This window comes from Ambystoma mexicanum, chromosome 10, assembly GCF_040938575.1.
Source record: "Ambystoma mexicanum isolate Mex_15411 chromosome 10, UKY_AmexF1_1, whole genome shotgun sequence".
Taxonomy (NCBI): domain Eukaryota; kingdom Metazoa; phylum Chordata; class Amphibia; order Caudata; family Ambystomatidae; genus Ambystoma; species Ambystoma mexicanum.
Genome location: NC_090932.1, coordinates 1,542,704,456 through 1,542,730,794, shown reverse-complemented (window position 1 = coordinate 1,542,730,794; position 26,339 = coordinate 1,542,704,456). Strand labels below are relative to the sequence as shown.

The following is a 26,339-nucleotide window of genomic DNA, read 5'->3' as shown; positions in this document are numbered from 1 at the left end:
CTTTCGACGCACGGTCTCCAGAACCCGGGGACTTTCTAGATTTGGACTTTGTGTCAGAAACTGACTTTGGGGTCTGTTTCGGGGGCCGGTCATGTGGTGATCGCGACCGTGATGGCCCAGAAGACCAGGAATGTTCAGACCTTCCCTTCGACACCGCGTGTGGCTTATCGGTAAATAACATGGTCAGGGGATGTGCTTGGTGTGGCGTGTAATGGAGGTGCTTGAGCCGCCAAGTGTCGTCTCTGTGGCAGAACAGCCAGCCTGCTGGAGTCGGGGGCTCACACGTGGGAATCCACTGGATCCCGATCGCCCTCAGCGTCACTTAGGACGCCAACACTGCCATTGATGGAGGCTCCCTCAACGTCCAAGGCAACCTCTGAACTGCATGGCGTGGTGGGCCCAGCATTTAGTCTTTTGGTCCTTTAAAGTTTTTGGCTTCACGGTTTGCAGAACTGCCACTGTTTTTTTTGGCGTGGTACCTAGGGAGGCAAAGGTTACACACTTGGTGTGAATCCTTCCAGGAAAACTTCCAGTTACAGGAAGGCCAGAATTTACAAGCAATGTTTTCCATAGTGTATAAAGATGGCAGCCTGGTGGAACACAAGGGAGTATAGGGGAATATGCATTCTCCAAGTGAGATGGAATATGAACCTCCCCGAGCTCTCCCTACTGTAGAGGACGGTGGCCTGTTTGGGCCTGAGATAGGCTGCAGACAAAGTTTGTCAAGAGGGGAGTTGTCGATAGATGGTAGTGTCCTCAAAATCCAATGCCAGAGATCTTGCGGTGTACGGTTGTATAAAGTCTAACTTTAAACTTTTTCTAAGTAATGGTGTCCGTCAACAAGAAAACCTGCGATACGAGTCCAACTACCATGGCGGAAAAAAACAATGCGAGGACCCTCAACACATGAAGGACCATGGGTACAGTGGAAGTCACACTAGGGATAGTATTACTGGCACGCCCTGTCGACGTCCCTTTGAGTTTCAAAAAAACTAAAAGTGTAATACTCTGCAGCTACCACTAGATGTCGGCTTATGCATGGCATGTGATCTAAGCAGATCCACAAACGTCGGATATATAGATTACCCATTGTGATCGTATTTATGATGATTGTATCTGCTTAGATTCACATGCTATGCATAGGCTGACAGAGCGCCACACAACCTCCAGCCACAGTTGATAACATCCACTACTGGAGGGGCCCTGTAGCAGGCTGTCATTGTTTAGGAGGTGTACTCCCACCTCCCCCGGCCACAAGTTCAGCACTGGCCCCTCTGGAATCCCTGCGAGGCTTGGCCCTGGTTGTTACTCCAGGAAGAGCCCTGACCTTGTCCGTAACCTCAGAGTTTTGACCACAAAACCGACGAAAATTGCTTCCGCCTCTCTGGCCTGGTGGTTTGTTCGTCAACTGGCGTAGAGATTTTAAGGTGTCATATTCCTCCTTGGCGGACTTTAATGTTTCTTCTTCGGCTTTCCCGAATAAGACATTGGTTTCCACTGGCATATTAAGGAGTGTAGCTTGGGTCTCAAGTTTGAAGCCAGACTGGCTTAGCCATGCGTGACACTTGATGGTCCCTTTGGCAATAATCCTGACCGCATTGTCTGCAGCATCTAGGTTGTGTTTCAGAATGCAGCTGGATGTTGCCTTGCCATCCGCTGCTACAAGGGCCAGTTGTGACTTCAGAGGCTCGGGAAGAGAAGCTATCAGAGCAGTTATCTCGTCCCATTTGTGGCAATTATAGCTTGCCAACAGTGTAAAATTATTGGCGATCCTTGTTAGGAAAGCTGCCCAAGTGGCTACATTTCTCCCCATAATGTAGAGTTTTTTGCTCTTCCTATCTGGGGGTGCCTCCGATGAGGCCAACAGTGTTCCTGCCCTTTTACAGATTGTTGTAACCACAAGCAAATCTGGCCACTGATGTAAAGTGGGTCAGATGGCGCTGGGCGGAAATGTTTTTCAACCCGCGGGTTGACTGCCCGTGTCTGGTTTGGTGTTTCTGGTATTGGATGGTGGCCTTTTTGTCCCCCAATATATCTGCTAGGAAGGCTTTATCAAGCATTGTCTCTTGGGTTTGGATTCCAAAGTGTGCAGCTGCTTTAAGAAGCATATCATTATGGAGAAGCTGATTGTCAACTGGCGAATCGGCCACTGGCGAGTCGTGCTGAATTGGTGAGGCTAGGTCTTCCTTGTTGTTCTCATCCTCATAATAATGATATGTCTCTTGAAAGGTTTCATTGTCATCAGTGTGTGTGAAGATCATACAGATCACTCTGGACTGGTTGGACTGGACTTGAAATAGGAAGAGTATCAGGTTGAGCCTTCTTCGCTGGGAGGTGGAAGTCTCAGCTGTTGGTGTGGTTTGGAAGTTCTAGTATGCCTATGGGTCTTTTAGAAGAAATTGGCCACAAAGGTCATCCTAGTCATGACCCTGTCTATGTGTTGAACAGTCCATGTGGCTGACCTCGGAATGACACCAGGGTACTGAGGAGTAGTGTCCTGTCCTAGGGGTGAAGGGTGGCCCTGGGGTGAAGGTTGGCCCCGAGTTTGAGGCTGGCCTTTGTTCTTCAAGGCTTCTGCCAAGGAACCTTCCTACTGGGACACAGCGTTTCTCCCTGTGGGTAGAGGTAGACCTATCCTCATTAGACTTCTCCTTATGATTGGGGCTCTTGGAGGAGTGTTTCTTAGAGTGTTTGGACATCAGCAGGTTCTCAGGGACCTGCTTTTTCACTAGGTGGGACAAACGTGATTTTTGAGCTTATAGCCGTTTCTGAAATGGGATGTCGACTTTCGGCGGTGGGGTGGACCGCAGTCCAGTATACCGACGTTTAGCATTCGGTCGATGTTTTGGGCACAGCGTCTGGTTTGTCTTTAGACTTACGGGGCCTGTCATTAGGTGATCAGGACCTCACCCTTTGGCGCTGTGGGTGGGCGTTTGCTCGACGATGTCGATTCCTTGCACACAGGCTATGTGCTTAGTGCTGGGGGTAGTGGTAGTGCTTTCGCCGACGGGTGTCCCCATAACAGAGCTGCCGGCCTGTCTCTTGGGGTCGGGGGCCTGCACTTGGGAACCTAACGGTCCCCTGTCGCCTTCACTGCCTGTAAAGACCGCAACACTGCCATCACACTGCCATCATTGGAGGCTCCCTCCACGTCCATGGCGGCCTCGGCCTGCATGGCGTGATGGGCCCAGCGTTTCGTTCTTCAGTCCCGAAGTGTTTTTGGCTTGAAGAGCTTGCAGGCTTGACAGTGCCCCTTGTGATTCCATGCTAGACACAAATTGCACACCCGGTGCTTGTCTTGCATGTGGGGCAAAACCTAAATGGAGCGTTATTCATGTTTATGGGGAATGGCAGCCAGGCGAGAAAGGAGATGGAGGGGGAAAATGCATTCTACACTGACCACCCCCCACCCTCCCTACTGTTAGGGCCTAGGCCCGGTGCAGCCTTCCAAGGCCGAAAGGGCCTGTCGAGTCTGGGATTTCGTTAGACGGTCGTTTGCTCCCCCGATTCGATGAAGTAGTCGAAGTCGGTTTGGAGAAAGGACAAAGAGTAACTAATATTAATTTTTCAAAAGCAAATGGTGTCCCCTGAAATGAACTCTGCGATGAGCGTCCGTCACAATGGTGGAAAAAAACTATCTGAAGGACCGCAACGCATGAAGGACCATGGGCACAGTGGACGTCACACTAGGGAGAGTATTACTAGCTCATCCTGTTGACGTCCCTTTGAGTTTCGAAAACAACTAATACTCTGCAGCTTCAACTAGATGTCGGCCTATGCATAGCATGTGACCCAAGCAGATTTCACAAGCCTCAGAAATATATATATTTTACAGGGCCTGTGGTACCGGCCCTGTAGCTATGGTTAAGTTGCTCAACCCATAGGAAGAGCACTTTTGGGCGGCTTATAACGAAGCTTCACAAAACTGTGCAAAACAAGTATATGGCCGGTCTGATTGGTTCTGCGAAGATAGGTGAGGTTTTGTTGAGGGGGGCAAAGTTATAGGGGGTGTCCCAGAATTGGTGGTTTTCCCCAGACGCAATGGAGAAAATGTTTGCTCGTGCCTACAGTCTAAACCACTGGATGGATTTTCACCAAATTTGCAGTAGGAGCAGCGGCTTGGTCCCGAAAGCGTGCTTTTGTACATTTGGTGTAAATCCGTCCAGTCTTTTTTTTAAATTGCCAAAACGTAGGTCGAATAAAATTAGTGATACCTGGGTTCCGTCCGTGGACTCACTTCCCTGTTCGGTCCGCGGATGGGCCTCTGATTAGCCCAGAGGGTGGCGTGAGGTCCGCAGACATAGGACGCACCCGAAATTGGATGGTGAAAAGCATGAGGAACATCCGATTTTTGGAACCGACCGCCATGTTGGATTCACGGACAGCGGTGTCTGTGAATTCCCCTGAATCAGCCTGAGCCCCCTCAAAAGAGTGTGGGACCCCAGAAGCAAGGAAAGTCCATCTCGACAGCCAGGACCTGCAGTGTTGCTATTTGCGGTAGACGTGAGGAGCTGAAACACTGAACAGCCACTGATTTGAAGATTGCCAGTTGTGAGCGGTGACCATCCAATTGCAGTGCAGGAGACCCCAGAAGTCCTCCCTCTTGTCCCCACAACTGAGGCAGAGGAACAGAGATCTGCATAGCTGCACAGGAACAGAAATCATCTGCTGCACTTTCTCTTCAATGCAAAGATACTGTAAAGTTTGAGAGAACTTACCCCTCACTGTAGAGTTGCTTGCATCGTCTACTTCCCACAAGTCTAATTAGCGTGTGGCCCTACATTGGATTCTCTTTTTCTTCAAAGACTTCTAAAACATTGTGCAAAGACCTTTCTCCTTATCTACCAGAAGTGCTTCATCCTATAGGAGACTTTTGCCCATTGACTTTGGTTTAGCCTGTGTACTGAATGACTCTTCTTCGGGGATCCAAACGTATTTGCCTGCTTAAGAATATTTGTGGTCTCTTGTTGTTCTAATAACCTGTCCCCAGCAACCTAGCTATTAAGTCACCTGAGGGTGTAGGTTGTGTCTGTGGGCCATCCCAAAAGGGTCTTTACCGATTTAGAAACGAAGAGTGTACAGTATTGAAGTGTATTTGTGTGTTACTTTTTATATTGCTCCCTTCTCTTGAAAACGGTTTCACCAAGAGAAGGTATTTAAACCTTTGGGAAATCTGGTAGACTTCCCTGTGTCACTGCACTGAAACACTAGTGTACAGGTGCATTATAAATGCCATATCATATCACTGAAGGTTCTGTGTCACAATGCAAAGATGATCCTATGGAGTTTGTAAGACTCCATAGTCAAAAAGAAACCGAATAAATCACAAAGAAATACAAGAGAGATAAAGTCCTAAAGTCTAGCAAAAGAGCTGGGGGTCTCCAATGTAGAGAGGAATTGGCGCATTTGAGAATTCTCCCTAACAGGAACCTACAGCCCAAGGTTAGGGATGTAATCAGTAACTTCAGTACAAAGCAAAGTTTCAGAATGCCATTTCCACCACAAACACATCCACCTGCCCCTGCTCAGAAAGCTAGGCCCTTTGCAGACTGCTTTGTAGAAGGCCACTTGATCCTAATCCACATAGGGTACTCCACCTACCACAAAGGCAAAAACAGGGAAAGTCAACAAAAGTATTCAATCACAAGGCTAAGATCCCTGCAGCGGTGATCCCAAATTGAGGACTATTTAAAGTCCATTGAAAAGAGAAAACCGAACTTCTTGATGAAATCAGGCTTTCTGGCGAAGAGATGTGTGCAACACCAATCCCACATGTACAGGTCAAGTGCTCCCATCCTTGACATACCTTTATTTGTTGCTGCTTTTGGCCAGGATTCCGACTTTGCTTTCCCAACTCTCAGCATCTAGAAAAAAAAACACCCACTTGAGACATCCAATACCAGATAAAAGCCAAGGCATGCAATATCTTTGCCCCGCAATACGTGCCATGAACTCGATGCCGAAAATACAGGTTCCTAGCTATTGCACAACAGCAGTTTTAATTATTTCAGAAATTGTCTGGTGCTGCTCTAATTCGGTTAATGTAAGATATATATCCTACGCCTACCTTATGTGATCAGGCAGGTGTACTGACAAGCCCCAATTTTTATGTATCGCCCCCTCGACTGGGACAGGACCTTCTTAACAAATCTATGCATTTCAGTAATGGGTGTAGAGGGAAAAACTATTCCTACTTTACAGAAAAACAGCAGTACAACTCAGAGGCTGCTCTTAATTACTGGCTTGTTGTGGCAGCTCCAACCACAACACCCAAATTAGTGTTTGTAACCTAGCGTGTTTTAAGGGACCTATATTTCAAACCACGGTCAGTACTAGCAAAGTGAGCAGACAGACCCTTTGAAAATTCTTCCCAACTATTAAGGAGTTCCACTGTTTTATGTACCAGTGAAGCAATAGGGAAGTGCCTGCACTAAACATTAGCAGCCAGCATATACGGACTACTGGATGGTGTTGGAATTATTTGTCTGCTGAACGTATTGCTGCTGGACCTCCACCACTGCAATTCAAGCTGGCGCATCAATGGCATGGCCATTAGTGTCCACGGCAGTAGACCAGGTGAAGACTCATTTTATCACTAGGGTATGGAGGGGTGTGTTTCTTGAACACTTACGCTAGACCTTTGTGTTCAAAATGCATTTTATATTTTTTTTTAAAGTATTAAGTCATGGCAATCATGATGCCACTTAACGTCCAAAAAGGTAAAACCATTGCAAATCAAAAACAAAAAACCCCAAAATCAATGGAACAGCCAGGTCTTCCCTTCAGGTTCACCTTTCAAATGCCAACTTGAGTTTAGAGGTACCTTAAGACTCTACAACTGAGCTGCGTGTACCCTGTAACCATGGAAACCAGTATGTACCACATACCTTCCCAAGACTCCTGGTTCAGATTTTAGAGAAGGCATGATCTGGATGTACACATTTGTTGGATTCACTGCTAAATCAACTTCCTGTTTGTTTTCATGGGAAGGTTTGAATGTGGAAACCACTGCGGATTGAGCAGCTGCCAAAAATTGCAGTTGCGGTTATATGCGATTACAGAGAATACCCAAGAGAATGCCATTTCAACGAAAACAATAACAGTGAAGAAAATATACATTTGTTTTTGGGAGGGGTCCTGTGCCCAAATCTCCCGTTTCTCTATGACCTTAAACAAACCCCTACCCCATTCCCACCAGTTTTACCTCTTACCCCAACCACCCATATCCATTTTTTAAAAGGTTCAATGTTTTTTCTGTTTCTCTGTAATAGCATTCACTGCAATTGTATCATCACTGGATACTGTTCGTGTGCATTGTCTGTAGCATTACTGTCAAAATGCTGCAACTGTCTCAAAGCAATCTGAAGAACTTTCCCAGGAAAGACAAAGGCTCAGCTCCTGGACTCTACAATCGGACTACAAATATACATGCAGGCACTAGACATTTCATAACCAGCGCACACCACACCATTCCTCCCTTCCCTTGACTCAGCAGGCACAGCCTATTTACTCATCTTCAGGATCATTGGTCTCATCTGAATAGCAATTGCTAGCCACTTAACTGGCTTATGTCATGCCTGGGACCCATACTTTCCTGCAAAGCCAGCACTAGGAAGCTCAATAGTTGGACCATGGTGTTAGGGAGTTTTATTACAAGTCTCACTCTTGGGAGTACAGGGCTCCAACTCTTAGGTTTGTCCAGAACTACCAAAAAGTTTGGTATCGATGGTCGAGCAGCCAGGAATAGGCCCGGAGGGAGAAGGGCTGTTGGTGAGTACAAAGACCTTTGAGCACAAAGACCTTTGAGCACACATAGTTAAGGAAACACTTCAACACTAGTTATATATACACTAAGGCAATGTTAAAATCAATATGCAATTCAGGTAAGAAAAATAGTTCACACAGATACACATTAGATATTGGCTGTAGCAATACCGAAAAACATGTAAGCACTAAGAATAGTTTCAAGTTATGAAATCATATCAACCAACATTTGCTTGAAAGAACAATGCAGGTGAGTAAATAACTGTAGGCCTTAACTTAGAAGTCCAACCCCATATGGGGAATTAATGTCTCAAAAGTCAGAAGAGGGACACCGGGGAACTGTGGGCAGTGAAACCAAGGAAGACCGACGCGGTCAAATGTATACATTCCTAAAAGATGCGTTTTCAGAGGAGGTAAGTAATGGAATTATATTCAAAGGTATCAGGGGCGCTAGGTAGGGCACCTGAAGGATATCAACCTCTAGGATGGAAGCCCTGAAACTTGGGAGAACACGTTGGGTCGCGTTAGGCAAGATTTGATGCAGTAACCCTGTGGGAGACTACACCAGTCTTGTCCACTTGGTATTAGGTAACCCAACCTTTGGTATAGCCCTGTACTACACAAGTTGGTAGAGTGACTGAGCAGCCATACCTATCTCAAGGAGTACATGGGAGCTGTAGAGATGCAAGATTCACAACTACAAGTATCCAAACACTTATACCCAAGGTGTTCTAGTAAAATATTTATTTAACGGTCAGTTTAAAAAAAACCTTTAGAAAGGGCAATATGCAACAATAAAAATACACTTAACTTCAATCTGAGGAATTTTTGTGAAGCAAGTAGATACCCCTTTGGGCTGTCACACACTTCCTACACCCTGAGGTGACTTCAATTACTAGGACACTGTCGACATTGATAGATCACATTTCACACTTAATGCAATAGTGAGGTTGTGGAAAGGAACAGGTTAGGGAAGGGAAAAGGTTAACGGGTTCTCAGAGCATGTGAATACTTTACAATCTCCCAATGGAGTCTAGGTTAGACCTTTCCCAGCAATACAAGTTAAACGTATGCACCACCTATGAGGGACAGTTAAAACCAAAGTCAATGGGTAAGAGGAGTCTGCAGGGAGCAAGGACAACCAAAGTCAATTTGAGCAATGTCTAGGGAGCGGAGGCACTTCTTGTAGATAACATTGTGCAAGACTTCTGTGCTATTAGAGAGTTTGTAGAAAAAGAATGATTGTTGGGCCACAAGCTTTTAGGCTTGTGAAGGGCAGAGCTGCAGCCAAACTCTACAATAAGAAACTACTGCAAGTCTCTAGTGACAACAAGCAAGCTACAGACAAAATAGGCAAGTACCCCTTCAGTCAAGACTGTACATTAGGTTGGAAGAAGAGGATCCAGCTGGTTTCTATTCTGGTTGCAGTCCTGCAGTTCCTGGGCCTCAGTCATGGGGACAAGAGGAAGGACGTCTGGAGGACTCCTGCACTGCAGTTTGAAGGTCGGCAGCAGCAACAGGCTCTTTCCAAATGCGCGGTACTTTGCGGTCTCAGCTACCGGTCAATATCACCACCGCGGTTCTTGGATACTTGATGGGCTTCCCTTGCTTCTGGGGTTCAGCACTCTGTTGAAGTGGCTCAGGCTTGGGTCGTGTTAGGGAGAATTCTCATAAATGTGCCAATTCCCTTCACCTTAGAGACCCCCAGCAACTTTGCTGGATTTTGAGGACTTTATTTTTTTACCAGGAAAGAGTGAGCTTTTTCCCCCACTCATGTATTTAGATGTGTGTTTTACACTTGTTTTCTTTGATTATAGAGTTTTAGGTAACTCCATAGGCATCATCTTTTCATGTGTGTTACAAAGCACCCTCAGTGCAGTGAAACCGGGATGTCTTTCCGACTTCCCCAAGGTTTAGATGCCTTCTCTGGGATAAACTACTGTTTCCCAGAGATTGTAAAGTGAAATTGACTTCACTAGTCTTTTCAAATTCCTAGACCCAGCACACACCATCTTACAATGGAGTGCTGGCTGGGTTATATAGTATCCCCTGTGTCTACACACTCATGTAGCAGTCCAATGCTACCCTTTCCTATTGAAAAGGGTGGTGGCAGTGGTTTTACAACAAACTACCAATGGTTTTTCCCGACCGCGAACACCAGTAGCGAATAATCACGGGCGCCATGTTTTTCAACATGGCCCCTTAAGCCCCATTGTTTAAAAAGGCCTGGGTCTTTTTTCGACGTTTCATATCGGAAAGGTCCTTCTAGAGTTTGCCTCTGCGCGCCAACCCAGGTTTGGTCCCTTTGTTTGGGTGCCTTTGACGGGCTTCAGGACTGAAGACCACCTCTGGCGCCCGAGTGTCTGGGGAGGCAGGAAGTGAGGGAGGTGCCTGAAACTCCCTGTGCTTAGTCTCCTAGGAGACCCAAATGCACTCTGGCATGATTGGCTGGTTGACTGTCCAGCAAGGACAGCCAACCTGCTGGGTGAGGGACAGCTAGGCTGGAATGAAAGGGAGAGAACTTTTTAAAAGGTGAGTCTCTTGGATTGGAAAGCAGAGTCGACCACTGGAACGAAAGAAACGAAGAAGAGCTGGAAGAGGACGGCTGCTGCAACTCCTGGACCATTGTTTTGCCCGGTGAATCCCTGCTGCAGGTCCGAATTGCCAAGTTCATCTTGACAGAGAAGCCCCTTCAAGGATGACTTCTTCCTTTGAGTTGGTGGGACCAATCAACTTGTAAGCCACCTGGATACCATTCTCAAAGCTGGTTAGGACTGGTGTGCTTGAATCTACACCTATGGAACTGAAGTGACTCCATCAGTACCCCCGACATCCTCCCTCTTGTCCCCACGACTGAGGCTCAGGAACAGTGATATCTGCAGGACCTGCCAGGAACCAACGTCTTCAGATGCATTTTGTTCTTGATATTAAGGTACTGTGTCAACCCCATTGAGAGAACACCACTCTCGCAGTGAAAGTTCTTGAAACTTTCCCAACTTGCAGGCCTAATCAGCATGTGACCCAACACTATTCTTTTTCGCCTAAACTACTTCTGAGAACTTTTGCAAAGACTTTACCGTTTGATACCAGACTTGCTCTTTCCTATCCAGAACACTAGCCCGTTGACTTTGGCCTGGCCTATTGACTTGAACTATTTGCACCGTCTAACAAGTATATGTGATCTATTCTACTTACCTTGTCCCTTTTGCTCACTTCTAACTAACTGAACTGCCATTTGGCTCCTATTTCAGGGGAGCTTAAACTGTCTCAAAATCTTAGAGTTTTGTATTGAAGTGTATTGGTATATAATATTAAGTGGCCTCCTTCTACTGAAATGTTTTCTAAATGATTGTGTAATAAATTACCAAGAAACCTTGAGTATAAATGTCTACTTGAACCACTGATTGAAAAACCACTGTGTAACCTCTTGTAATGCTCATATTCCCTCTTGAGATAAGCCTGGCTGCTCAGCTCGCTACCAAAAACACTGTGGTACAGACTAATACCAAAGGTTGGTTTGGGCAACACCTGTAGTCCTAATTGTATGTAGTGGCCCCAGAGGATACTGCATGCGATTCTGCCTAACAGGTCATCCAGCTTCAGGAGGGTCCTCAGGATATTCCTGGAGCACGGGTCCGGCTTAAAGACGATGCACTTATTTCTGGTGTTCCTGACCCCCTGGCACTCGGTGCCAGCAGCAGCAAAAAAGTACAGCCAGCAGGGAGAGGGGTTCCAGCAAAGTTAGTCTTGGGGGACAGTGGTCCCACCAATCCAAGGTAAGAAGTTGTCCGTTCCCGGCTTCTTTAGTTGATAAAAAGTTGGAGCTTCAGCACTGCAGCAGGGCTTCACCGGGCAGTTCAATGGTCCAGGAGGGTACAGCAGGCTTCTCCTCAGATGTTTATTCCAGTGGTAGACTGCCTTCTGTTCAAGAGACCTCGCCTTTCATGCATGTTTCTCTCATAGCCGTCACTTGCACCACAGGGTGGCTGGCAGCCAATCAGCACTGGGTGCATTCAGGTAACCAAGGAGCCCAAGGACGGAGTTTCGGGCACCTCCCTCACTTCCTGCCCTGCCAGACATACTGGAGCCACAGGCAGGTTTCAGCATTGAAGCCCGCCAAAGGCAAAATGAACAGAAGGGTTACACCTGGTTTGGCGTGCAGAGTAAGTAAAACCCAAGAAAGACCTCACAAGCAAGAAATGGCCAAAAAAAGGCCAGGGTCGGGGCCATTTTAGCAAAATGGACACCCATGGGTGCAATACTGCAGCTGAGGATTCAGCCTTGGGTAAAAACGCTCAATGGTAGGAAAATGTAACCACTGCCGCCAGCCATTAAAGTAGTGAGGGTAACAGAAAATGTTACATGAGTAAGAAAAGACGGTACTAAGTAACCCCCCCAGTACTTCCACATAAGATGGGGTGTACTGCATCTACATAGGAAAAACAGGTAAGTAAGGTCAATTTCACTTTACTACTCTTGGAAACAATAGTTTACTCAAGAGAAGGTATTTAGACCTTATGGCAAATCCAAAGTACTTCTCTGTGACACTGCTGTGTCACAATACAAAAAGGTAGACGTCTATGGAGTTTGTCAGACTCCAAAACCAAAGAAACAGAGCCCAAATCCGATCAAAAATACGGGTGAGGAAAAAGGTTTCTCACACCAGGATAAAAATGAAGTCCTAAAGTCCAGTAAAAGAGCTGGGGGTCTCTAAGCGTAAAGGGAATTAGCACAGAAATTAGAATTCTCCCTAACAAGCATTCTTTAAAAAGAGCAATGTGCAACAATAAAAATACACGGCATAACCCGTTCTCAGAATCAAGATAAGCATAGATACTCTTTAGAGATGCGTCACACACACTTCCTACTCCCTGAGGTGACTTCAATTACTAGGACAGTATTGGCATTTATATATCACTTTTGCACTTGGTAAAAATCTGAGGTAGTGGAAAAGGTTAAAGAAGGAAAAAGTTTAACAGGTTGTCAGAGCATGTGAGCACTTTTCAATCTCACAAAGTCTAGATAAAACATTTCCCAGCAATCCTTAGTTAAAACAATGTACCACCTATGAGGGACAGTTAGAATCAAAGTCAATGGGTCAGAAGAGTCTGCAGGAAGCCAGGACAGCCAAAGTCAATTTGAACAATGTGTGTCTATGAGCCGAGGAACTTCTTAGATAGCACAAAGTCTTGCAAAGTTAGAGAGTTTGTAAAAAATCACTGTTGGGCCACAAGCTGTTAGGCTTGTGAGGGGTAGAGCTGATATCAGCTCTGCAAAAAGCAGCTACTGCAAGTTTTAAATGAGAATGCAGTTTCAGCTACCAACAAATAGCACCCCCGTGGATCTTGGCAATTGATGGGCTTCCTTCACTCCTTCAGTCCAGTACTGCAGTGAGGTCACTCGAGCATGGGTCGTCCTGCGTTGAGAGGGTCATGAGATCTTCCTGGAGCTTTGGTCCGGCTTTAAGACGTTCACTGGATTACAGATTTCTCGACCCCTGGCACTCGGTTCCAGCAGCAGCAAAGTAGTACAGTCAGTTGGGGAAGGTCCTCCAGCAAAGTTAGTCTTGGGGTTAGTTGGTCCCAGCAACCCAAGGGAAGAAGTGGCCCGTTCCAGGCTTCTCTAGTCGATTCGGAATTGGTGCTTCAGCACAGCAGCAGGGCTTCACCGGGCAGTTCAACGGTCCAGGAGGATGCAGCAAGCTTCTCTTCACGATTCCTTCCGTGGATGTGTCGTCCAGTGGTCGACTGCCTTCAGTTCAAGAAGCCTTGCCTTTTTTTTATTTATTTATTTTTATACGGTTTGTTCAACCTTTAAAAACACAGGACAGGAAAATCACACCCGATCAACAGTATCTCCTAGACCTTTTTAAAGTCCATTGCCCTCGCCACCCTTCTACACCCAATGTCACAAGTTATATGAATCTTGGTGTCCAAGCCGTGTTCACTGCAGAGGTTCATTCGACTCTGGGCACTCGAGTTGGATCCTTCATGTCTAATCTTGTTTTTAAGACCTGTAGCAGCGTTATCAGATTAAACAATATAGTTCGGTTTGAGCCTTCGAAGAACATTTCCCACCATTTTTCCGAGGTCCTTGAGCTAGTATTATGAATGATTGGCGAAAAAATCCGTCCTCTTTCTTTCTCAAAACTCGAGCATGACATGATCAAGTGCTTTAGAGATTCTATATCAAGATTGCAGAAGCGGCACCTTTGATCAATATTTGCATACTTAGGCCAAGAGCTTAAACGTTCTTTTGTATTTAGTGCGTTTAGTCTGTATCTCATGTACAATGCTCTTGCGTGCTGATTTGGCAGATGCGTTAGGTAAGAGTGGCGTTGGTTGAAAGCTTTCGCCTCGCCTGGGACTTCGTGCATTAACTTGCACTTTGTTCTTTGATCACAAGTCTTAATCCAATCTAGCCGCCAAATCTTCATCTTTGCTGCATCCGGATTTTCCACTAGCAAAGCAGGAGTGATGTCGTACTCACCTAACAGATCTTGGCACAGCTGATTCCACTTGGCAAGTATTGTATAGTTCTTTGCACTGTCAGGCATATGTACAATTAGAAATTGGGGTGCCGGAGTCCTTAGCACCGTTTTACGATAAAGGTTTAGCAGGTTCCACAGAACTCTTGCATGTATTGAAATTAAGCCAAGCTCGTATCGTATACAAACAGTTGCGACCCCCCTCGGAAGGTGAAGTACACGAGACCAAAAGATGTTTTCTAGTGAGTTCCATAAGTCATTAGAGCAGCCGAAGGCATTTTCCCCTCCGTATATCAGACTCGGGACCACTTTCTGCTGATAAAATAAAATTGCCGGCTTCAGCGAAAATTTGCCATATTTGTTATTAATTAAACATGCTTGGCTTGCTAATTGCCGACATTTACTTTTTACCACTTCTGTCCAAGGTGCATCGTTTCTGCTTGCGCTGATGGTCATACCTAGATATTTCGTACATTTTACTGTCTTGATGCGTTCGTTGTCAATATACCAATGATCTTTCGACCCCTTACCGAGGCCTCCTTGAAGGTTACCCAATATCAAATTTTCAGTTGTTAGTCTATTAATTTGCAATCCGTTTGATGTTATGTAGGTATTTATCAGATTCATTTTACGCTGAAGACCTATCGGCGTCTGGTCTATTAAGACAAGATCGTCAGCGTATAACAGGTAGTTGATGGGTACTCCGTGGATTTTTGGGGGGAACAGATTGTTACCACTAAAAATCTCGTTCACATCCGATATAAACAAGTTGAATAATGTTGCTGCCAGGGGGGCAGCCCTGCTTCAAACCCTTAAGTGTTTTGATTTTTGCAGACAGAGTGCCCTTCAAGTCCAACCGAATTCTAATAGTCGTCTCCGAGTGTAGTTCCTGAATTGCACTCAATAAACTGGGCGGACAGTCCCATTTACTCAGTTTTTCCCACATCCTCTCTCTGTTGATACTATCAAACGCCTGTGAGAGGTCAATCAGAGCCAAATAAATTTTTGTATTAGTTCTGAGTGCTTTCATCTTTAGGAGATTTAATAGCAACAGGTTGAGGCCACAACCTACTCCTCTTACGAATCCAGCTTGTCTCTGATCTATGTGCTTAGATTCTTTTGCCCACCTCACAAGTTTGCGTTGAAGCAGCGTTGCATATATCTTCCCCACAACATCAAGAAGTGCTATTGGGCGATAGTTTTTAGGGTTGGTTCTATCACCTTTTTTAAAGATGGGCACCACAATAGCACTTTTCCATGAGTTGGGGGTAGATCCACTCATTGCAATGCGATTGAACAGTGTGACACAGAAGTCTGCCCACAGTTCTGGATTACGTTTGATTGTGTAATTAGTTAGTCCATCAGGACCTGGCGCTCTGGATTCACTCAATCCCTTGATTATTAAGAGAATTTCATCTCTTTCAAATTGCAAGTCCCATTTGGATTCGGGCAGGAATGTACTGGCGCTTGTTGGATCGTCTTTGCTGAATAATGTAGAGTAGAATTCGACCCAGACTTGCTCACTAACAGCGTTAGCCTGTAGAGCATATTGTGATGTTGCACTGTTGTTTATTAGACTCCAGAATTCAGCTGAATTGCGCCCCTCCATTTTTTCCATCATCTTCTCAGTCATTTTGTAATATAATGGCCGCGTGTGACTTAAGCCAATGTTTGTATTTCTGTTTGATCATTCTTCGAATTTGTTTTACGTTTATATTGGAGATGTTTTTGGTTTTCCTTAATTCTTGTCTCATCAGACGTTTATGCTGTAGCACACAAAGATCAAATTTGTGTTTACGGTGTAATTGAGCACGATTCATTTTAAATCTTCTTTCTTCGAATTGAACTAGTATATGTTGATATTCGAGAGCCTCAGTAGTTCCTTTAAATTTTGATGTAATTGCCTCTACTTCAGTATCTAAAAGATTAAGTCGAATCCTGCTTGGGCCTGTTTTTACCATGTAAGGCCATACTTGCAGCGGACAGGCACATTTTTTGTGAAGAGTCAGTTGTACCATTTCATGATCACTATGAGCCATTTTTTGAACGTTGAGGTGCAGAACTCTTTTAAGAAGATTTTCGGTTACGAAAATGTAATCAAGTACTGATGTTGATTCATCTCTTCTCCAAGTTGACTGTGCCGGAATATCGCCTATGGTGTTGCCGTTTAGCATGTGTATTGCACGAAGGTCCATTTCATCGCACCATTGAGCTGCTTTAGGTTCAAGTTGGAATTTCTCTTTCAAGCAGTCCAGGTTCAAATCACCACAAACAATCAGATTCAGCGAGGCTTCTGTCTCAAGGAGGTCGTCTATCGCAGTTGTCACAGTGTCAAGAAAAGAAGATGCAAGTTTGTTTCGATGGTTCCAATATACATTAAGAATATGTAGGCGGTCAATGTTCTTTTCATTAGGTTGGGATCCGCCAATTGTTGAAAGTTGAATAAATGGAGACAGGTTCTGAGAGTCTAAAATCCTGAAACCCGCCGCCTTTCTCACTGCTGTCATCAATCCCGATATAGGTCTTCCTTTGGCTTGGCGAATCGCCGGGTTACAAACAATTTCAAAGCCTTCTAAAAGAGGACTGGTGCTTAGCCAAGTTTCTTGAAGGCACAGCAAGTCCAAATTAGATGCCCATGATGTTTGAAACAAGTGGCTAAAGCCTCTAGTATTCCAGGAAGCCAGTCGACAGACATTTTGCGTCTCCGACGTCTGGCGTTATTTATTATCACTCTTGTTTAACGAGCCTGCAAGCCAAGACCAATCAGATTCTACTTGAGTTAAAGCGGGCTCACTTGCACTTTCCGCAAATGTCTTAGAACTGCATATGGGTCTATTCACAGTGATTCGTATACACTCTCCTGTCAGCATGTGTTTAGTTGATTTTGCCACAGAGATAGGCTTCACTGCTGGGCTTTTTGACAATATAGCGGTTGATCGTGTTTCAGGCTGCTGTGTATAGGCTCGACTCTTCCCATCTACTGTGCCACAAGGGGATTGCCAATTGTGAATTGGCAATTGCAAGCAGCCATCTGCTCTTGATATATCGAACCCCAAGGACATTAGGACAGGCCCAGCATCAAGCAAAGCTTCAGCGATCAATTTGATTGGAGATGTAAAATGACAGCATCATTTTTCTTCTCGTCATAGAATTCTACAATTCTAAGATCATCAGATTCAATTGCTCTTAGGCTAGGGATCAGGTGACACAACCAGAGTACGTTGTGCCGATTTAAGATTAGATTATCCGAAGATTCAATACGCTCGAGTAGCAAGCGTTGCAGACTATGAGAATCTTGTTTCGCTGAGTACGATTCTCTTTCGTTATTGGGATTTTGTTTCATCTTCGGTAATTTCTGCATCTCCTGTTGTAACTTAACCAGAGGGCGGAGTACCGGACCCCTAGGAAACCTTCCAGGGTCACAAGATACACTTGCGGGATCGGGGAGCACTGTCTCGCTAGCCGTCTGGATCTTCACCTGACCGTTACATCCTATATTGACATCCTTATTAAACGGTAAGGCACTAGACGCTCTCGCCCTCACTTCGAGCATCTTTCTTTTGTCCTCTAGCGTTGTAAATTTCAAATTTACCGCTTCTTTTTCAGGTGATGGACTGATTAATACTGGAATGACATGTTCTGGATAAAGTCTGTGTTTCGTTTGAGATTATCGTTCCATTATTATGTGCATTAGAGGACATCATGGATAGCCGCTTACCATCACCTACAGCCTGGTTAGCCGTCTACTGTTGTACCGGGATAACAGATTGGGCCGTTTTTGTGGCCAGAGGTGACAGATTCTCTTTTGCTGTTGGTACTTTAAGAACAAACGTTGACCGTTCATGATCGACTTTTATTTCACTGTTGCACAGGACATCTTCCTCGTAGGTTGAAACATTTATCAAAGTGTCGGATATATCACTGATGTGGGTATAAGACATTCGAATCCTTATCGGCTTTTGAACTGCTTTTTTCAGTTTGGTTACGAGCTGTTTGAGCTAAATTTGTGGACGCACCGTTCACCCTTATGTCCAAATTTTTAAGGTTCCTCAGGAACTTGAGTGAGTTATTATTGCGTCTCTTAGCTTTCTTTTTCGGTTGTTTTTTAGTCTTCATTCCTAAGGCCCCATTTTCGGAGCCGTTTGAATTACTCGTCTTCTGTGAATACCCAGCAGGTTTAAATATAGAAAATAGCCCAGTGGGTTCGACCTCAATGTTCTTAGCCGCCTGGGATAGGACGGAGAAGTGCGGCTCCTGAATGATAGCTTTATTCGACGTGGATGGTCTTTGTGGATCTTGTAGAGCCAGGTTTGCCACGTCCTGGGCCTCCATTACCACTTTGGCGAAACCGGACTTGTGACTCGTTGCTTCACTACTAATTGGAGTGTGAACCTTTGATGCGGCCATGCAATAGTCGTTATAACCATCCAAACTGGCAGTAGAATGTTCCTCGAGCACGTGCGCCTAAGCATGCGTCTGTTGGACGGAGGCAGTTGCTGTTGATATCTGTACATCATTTGCAGATTTTTGCGTTTGGCACTTTAGACAAAGAGGATCACTTGTTTGCACATCGCATCTTTTATTTGTATGGAATATTTTCAAGGCTTCCTTAGCAACCTCTGCCAGTAGTTTTTTGTCAATATTTGCATTTGTAATTTGATTTAGAAGTGCGGCCTCTTATATCTGACTTCCTAATCAACTCTTCAACCATATTCTTAGATTCCGACATTTCCTTTCCGAGATTTGCTGAGTTATTGGACAATCTGCAGACCCCTCCAGATAGGTCTATGATCGTATCATTTAGACTTTCATATAGTTTAAGAAAGGGAGCAATCGATAAGTTTAGAGAAGACATTATCAAGGCCTGTAGATCTTGCATTGTTGGCATGTTCCTTGCAGCTTCAGGCATGGATACTTTGCTAGGCACACCTTTCTTTTTGTAAGCAGGCCGTCTAATCTTGGGATATGGCCGCTCCATCAGCGAAGAATCGGAAGACACTTGTCCAGCGAGGACGTCACTAGGTGCTTCGTCTGAGTTACAAGAGTCATGTTCTATTTCTAGGGGCAGAGTGCATTGAGGTGAAATATTGTACGCAATCCTTTTAGCCTTTTTATTTTGAGAGCATCTCAAACTGGGTGAAAGGCTTTCATCACATCTCGTGCGCTTCGTCAGGTAACCAGTTCCATTCTTCTGACGCTTCTCAAGTAGAGGGCGTATCTCACTGTCCACTTGGCAGCCTTCGCTTTCCATGTCAGCCGTTTTAGAAACATCAATGTTTTTGTCGATTTTGACCTTAGATGTTCTTTGTTGATTTATGCGAGTGAGATCAGCCAGCAATTTGTTAAACACTTCCAGCGAGTTTCTTCATTCTCTACCATATACTATGTCGGTGTCAATGATGAGTTGAGTATTCGGTGAAGCTTTATGTTGGAGGTCTAACGCGGGACTCAACCGCCTTATTTCACAACTTTCTAAACATCCACTAAACACAACATCGTCGTCAGCACTACCTATGGAGTGCCGTGGGACATCAGCTGTAAGCCCGGTAGTGGATCGTGCAGATTCTAGAGTCACCAGGTCACAGCACTGCGTCGACTTTTTGGGAGGCTCTGTTTCACAAAAAACGCTCTCGGTGTTACTATTCGGGGAGTCATCATTAGGCGACCGTCGGCGAGACTCGCTTAGATTCGGGCTAACCGGCTCTGCTGTTAAATTGGGGATCATGCCCAACTCTTGAGGGGCAATAAGTGAAGAATTAGAGGAACAGAGACTTTCTAGCACTGGCACGGACAAATGGCCAGTCGCTAGCTTCTTGCCTTTGCAGTTTTTATGAATTGCATCACACGTATCAGACCCATCCAGCACACAGGCAGGCCTCGCTCCAACCACAAGTTCGGCCGCTCGCATTGAGGGCACATCGTTCGAGTCAGTCACCGCAGACTGCAAGCCACAGGGCTTTTCCGACAAACCATGCAGCGGGCTTATCAAGGGGCTTAACAATATTCGCTGTGTAAGTTGCTCGTTGCATGATTTGCCACTTTAGGTGTGACTTAAGAGTTCAGGCATGGTAAATTGAGCACAGGCATTTGTGTTGGCACTTACTTGTTGAGAGGCAGCAAGAGATAATTCTGTGGAGGTGTTAGTTACGTTGGAGGTCAATTCAGCCGTCTCCTCTAATGCACTGCACACCGTTTCAGCCCAGGCCGCCATGTCAGCCCTGCCTCGTTTTCTCGAGGCCGTTATTTCCATTGTGGCAGCTTCGAACCTCTGCTGCGCCCGCGTTTTGGGCGAGAGGACCACCTTCATCATCTTCTCGAGGGAATGCACGGGACCTCGCACCCCAGACTCCTAAGACTCCCAAGACTCAGTGCCGCTCCGCGGGAGAATCGGGTCTTTCAGCACGCTCGACACGCCCACGGCAGAGTCAGGACTCAGGCCGCAGTGAAGGGACACTGCGAAATCAAGGCGATCAGGGAGACACTCCGTCAACTCCCAAGACTCAGCGCCGACTCCGCATACTGTCTCTGAGCAATCACACCCGCTGCTGACATCATCTGCCGTTACGTGCTGTGGGACTAGAGTAGACTGACAATCACCTTAGTACTCTGCGGTATATGTTGTACGCACAATGATATTACTGGTGTAGCTGCTCCGCTAAGAAAATTGATACGATGGGAATATGGCTGAAGCCACCATCCGCAAGGGTGTGCTGAGCTCGGTTTATTGTGCGGGGATAGGTCAGGGGATAGGTCAGGGGATAGGTCAGGGGATAGGTCAGGGGATAGGTCAGGGGATAGGTCAGGGGATAGGTCAGGGGATAGGTCAGGGGATAGGTCAGGGGACGGCACAACGCTCCGCCTCCTCCTGGAGGCGGGCGAGCTGGAAATGCGCGAGTTCTTATAACTCCCAGCGCACGTTGACAGAGTACAGCAGCAGCAAGAAAGTGTTCTCTCCTCACGGGAATGGCACAGCCTTGCCTTTTATGCAGGTTTCTCCCATTCATGCACAGCCTAGCCGTCACTCAGAGCAGGGTGGCTGTCCTGCAAGGACAGCCAGCCAGTCAGCACTGGGTGCATTCAAGTAACCAAGGAGACTAAGACGGAGTTTTGGGCACCTCCTTCGCTTCCTGCCCTGCCAGATACACTGGAGCCACAGGCAGGTTTCAGTACTGAAGCCCGCCAAAGGTGAAACGAACAAAAGGGTTAAACCTGGTTTGGCGTGCAGAGTAAAACCCAAGAAAAACCTCACCATCAAGAAATGGTGAAAAAAGACGACCAGGGCCATTTTGGCACAATGGTCACCCATCGGTGCTATACTGTAGCAGAGGATTCAGCCTGCAGTAGAAAAGCACAATGATAGGAACATTAAACAACTGCCACCAGCCATTTAAAGTAGTGAGGGCAACATAAAAAATGTTTAAATGAGTAAGTGGGAAAAGGGGCTACTAAGTAACCCGCCAGCACTTCCACATATGGGGTGTGCTGGACCTACACAGGAAAAACTAAATTCTTTCACTTTACTATTCTTGGGAACAGTAGTTTACCCAAGAAAAGGTATTTAAACATGAGAAATCCAAAGGACTTCTCTCTGAGACTGCACCGAAGAGGCTGTGTGCCACAATACAAAAAGGTAGATGCCTATGGAGTTTGTCAGACTCCAAAAACAAAGAAATAAGAGTCCAAATCAGATCAAAAATACATTAGAAAGAAAAAGGTCTCACTCACTCCAGGATAAAAATTCAAAGTCCTAAAGTCCAGCAAAAGAGCTGGGGGTCTATAGTTGAAGGGAATTAGCACAGCAATTAGAATTCTCCCTAACAGGTCATCCACCCCAACGGGACTCCAGAAGCTCAAGCGAACCGAACAGCAACATATTCACTGCCTAAGCAAGGACCTAGGAGTGGGACAGTACCTTATTCAATGAAGAACAATGTCACTAGTGGGTCCCCAAAGTAAGACAGCAACTCTGGTTCGGGTCTCTGGTCTTGGTGGCTGGAGGAAGAACATTTGGTGGGAACAGACAGTCAGACTCGGTCACAGGGATGCCCAGCAGACGATCTTCGCTCTACTTGGTTGTGGAGGTTTGACACAGGCTTCGTGGCAGCGACAGTGGTCACCACCCGACAGACCTTTTTCTCAGTCCACGGCTCCACATAGGGGACTGCTACGATCAGGATGGTGTCCCAGACCGATGCCCACAGGTTCGCAGCCAGAACCGCAGTTAGGGAGAATATTCATTTATGAGCTAATTCCCTTAAACCTTAAAGACCCCCAGCTCTTTTGTTGGAAGACTTTAATTTTAACCTTGGAGTGAGAGACCTTTTTCTCACTAGTGTTTTTACCCGATTTGGATTTTGTGGTTTCACTGTTTTTGGAGTCTGACAAACTCCATAGGAATCTTTTTGCATGGTGACACAGCAACTTCAGTGCAGTGTCACTGAGAAACCCCTTCAATTTCTCTTAAGGTTTAAATACCTTTTCTTGGGTGAACTACAGTTCCCAAGAAGGGTAAAGTGAACTTTACTTACCTTTTCTCTTTGTGGGTCCAGCACACACCATAATTCTCTTTGCCATTTTCTGTTTGTGAGGTCTTTCTTGGGTTGTGCGTTGAGACAGGTTTGAGCCCTTTGTCTTGCCGTTGGCAGGCTTCAGCACTGAAGCCCGCCCCTGGCTCCAGTGTGTCTGGAAGGACAGGATGTGAAGGAGGGTTCCAAAACCACCCCCTGTCCTTGGTCTCTAGGAATGCCTGAATGCAACTAGTTCAGACTGGGCAGCCTGCTGTGTGATTGACAGCTTAGGCTGTGCACGAATGGAGAGACCTGCTTAAAAGGCAAGGGTTTTGCGACTATAGGCAGAGGCAACCACTGGGAGAAACATCCAGTGAAGAAACTGAACGAAGCTTGCTGCAACCTCATGGGCCTTTGAATTGTCCAGTGAAGCCCTGCTGCTGTGCTGACCTTTTTCACCTCGACTGAATGACTTCTCGCCTCGGGTTAGTGGGACCAACTAACCCTGAGACAAACTCCACTGGACCACCATCCCAGACTTGCTGTGCCTCTCCGTTGCTGTGGGAGCCCAATGCCATGGGTTGAGTGTCTGTAGTAGAGTGCAACGTCTGCCACGGAACAAATCCAGCTAGAAGCTCCAGGAACCTCCCAAGGATCCTCCAGAAGCAGGACCTCCAGATCCAGAGTTCCCTCACCAGAGCGCAGGACCGAGGGATTGAAGGATGTCCAACCGGTGTCTGAGATCTGCATCAGTGCTGTTTGCTAAGTGCTGAAACTGTGAAGTGCTGGTGAACCGAAAAAAGCCAGTAGCTGCCGACAACCTCCAGATGTCATCCCTCTTGTCCCCATGACTGAGGCTCAGGAAACCGGGTTTGCAGTTGTAGCAAGACTGAATCCAGCCAAACCACTCTAACCAGAGGTACGGTTTAGGCTTGGGATACTTACCTTATTGCCTTCAGCTGCATTTCTCTCACTGGCAATTGCATTGGCTACCTTTTTCCAAGTTGAATTCAACTCTCTTCTCACAAGTTTAACTGCTTGTGACCCTACAAGTGATTTTTCTGAACTCTAACTTTGTGCAAGACTTTTGTCCAAGAAGTGCATCAGATCTGTATACTGTATCCAAATGACTTTGGCTATCCTGGTTCCCTAAAGGCACGCTTCTAAATCCATTGACTTCGATACGGTTTGTGCCTCATAGGTGGTAGCTTGTAAATGTGTACTGCTGGGAAAGGTGGATTTAGACTTCATTGGAGGATTCAGTTGTCCTCACAATTGCTGAGAAAATGTTATAACCATTTTACTTCCCTAGCCCTTTCCTTTCTGCAACTTCAGAGTCTACAAAAAGTATATCAGTGTGATATATAAATGCAAATACTATCCTTGTGAAGTAGTGCATGAAGCATATCCAAAGATTATCTACTTGCTTCATTTGACTCTGAATAGTAATTTTAATGTGGATTTGAATTTACATCAAATTGCCCGTTTAAAGAATGCTCATTTAAAACTGATGTTAAATAAATACAAGCTAGAGCTCACATTTACCCCTATTGAGATAGGCATGGCTGCACAGTCAGGCTACCAACTTATGTAGTACAGACCTATACCAAAAGGTGGGTTACCCAATACCAAGTCTTGTGTAGTCTCTCACAGTGTGACTGCACCAATTCTTACCAGACAACTGCGCTTGGCGAGACAATGCACTGCAGCTGTGCCAGAGGTCACAGGGTATTCAGAGATTGCAGGCCCGGATTGCAGGCATCTTCGGCAAACAAAAGCAGACCCAAACAGGATCAAGATCTGACCCAAATCTGGGGAATAGGAAACAGTGATCAAGCAGATTAACAAACAGAAAAGCAAGAGGGAAGACACATTAGAACAGAAAGAAGACACAGAAATGGCCTCGAGAGACATGAAAACCTGGTTTAAGGAAGTTCAGAATCAATTTATATCCTCCACACAAGCACAGTTTGAAAACATGAAGGGGGAATTCAAACAAGCAGTCCACGAACTGAAAAAGGACAGAGAAAACCTAGAGGAGAGAACAGATAAACTGGAAAGGACGGTCCAGAATACGGATGAGGAAGCTCTCCAACACGCAGAAGCACAAGACCGCCTCGCACGACTGGCAATGGAACTAGAATCCCAATGCATAGATTTGGAAAACAGATCCCAGAGATCAAATATAAGAATTAAAAATATGCCAGAAACAGTGGAGGATAAAGACCTTCGCACAGCAGTACAACAGGTATTCCAAGACATACTTACGGACGGTACCGGGGAAGAAATTCAAATAGACAGAATACACAGAGTAGGCCCCCGAAGGACGGCGGAGCCCGGAACCCGCCCAAGAGATGTACTAGTGGCCCCGACAATACACACAAAAGGAGCAAATCCTCAGGAAGGCCAGGACAATAGAGCAAATAAGAATGAACGGCAAAGAAATACTGTTGTTCCAAGACCTAGCACAATCCACGTTCAGAAAGAGAAGAGAAATGTTCCAGGTAACTAAACTCCTAACAGAAAAACAAATACGCTACAAATGGACCTTCCCATTTGGCCTCCGTTTCACATGGGAAGAATGACAATATCGCATCACAACATGCGAGGAAGGCCTCAAGATCCTGGATGCCAGGAACAAGAGTCAGAGCCCCCAAATGATAGAGAACTCCAAAGACAAAGGAGAGAACCGAGGGGATGGCAAACGGAGACGAAGAACAAGGCTCCAATCCCGCAAACCAGAGAAAAACTAAACTACCTCGGAAACGAAAGACAGAAGCAAGAACAGATGGAGGGAGGGACAACAAAGGCAAGGAAACTCCAGAAAGGGCAGGTGCCTACACGAAGGTGGGGCAGGGCCATGGGACGGCCTTGGAATCTGCATCAGAAGCAGGCTTTAGGACTCCCTGCGAACTGTAAACCCTGAGATGTTAGAGGGCATGGAGCGAAGGCAGCACGCCCGAGCAACCATAGGGCCCAGTGCCCTCCTCAGGGACAAAGTTGGGAAAGTTCAGAGGGGAAGAGAGTCAACCACCGGAACTAAAGCATACCACAGCGACCCACAAGACAAAGCCCAAAAGAAACTGCAAACTCAAAAGAAAGAATGGGGCTAAAAGTTTTAATGTATAATATCAGAGGGCTGAACACGCCAGTTAAAAAGGAAAAAAAACCAAACACTTACTACACAGAGAGAAGTTTAATAGAATAACACTCCAAGAAACACATACAGAAAAAGAGGAAAGGCCTAATCTGGATAAGAGGCTTCAATGAAATTCTCCAATCCAACGATGAAGAGCACTGATAGCATTCGCCAACCACCTTAATGTACAAATCAAAGCTTCAATGTCAGACAAAAATGGTTGTTACGTGTTGACGAAGGCCCAGATAGATAATCGCCAATTAACCCTAGCAACCCTTTATGCTCCAAACACGGGCCAGGAGGGATTTATCAACGATACGATGAACAAACTAGAAAACTTCGCGGAAGGAGAAGTGATACTTACAGGAGACTTCAACCTAGCATGGAACCAGATGGAAGACCGCTCGAATCACAAAAATACCCAACAGGGGACTCCTTCACC

The 26,339-nt window shown here is 45.8% G+C and overlaps 1 protein-coding gene across 2 annotated transcripts in view; it reads right to left on the bottom strand.

Moving 5' to 3' along the window:
- Window positions 1-26,339, bottom strand: part of RNF10 (ring finger protein 10) — a 776,216-nt gene that overhangs the window by 181,556 nt on the left and 568,321 nt on the right. For both annotated transcript variants that reach the window (XM_069619770.1, XM_069619769.1), the window contains one exon: window positions 5,807-5,864. In XM_069619770.1, coding sequence (XP_069475871.1) covers window positions 5,807-5,864 — 58 coding nt within the window. The remainder of the gene's footprint in view (window positions 1-5,806; window positions 5,865-26,339) is intronic.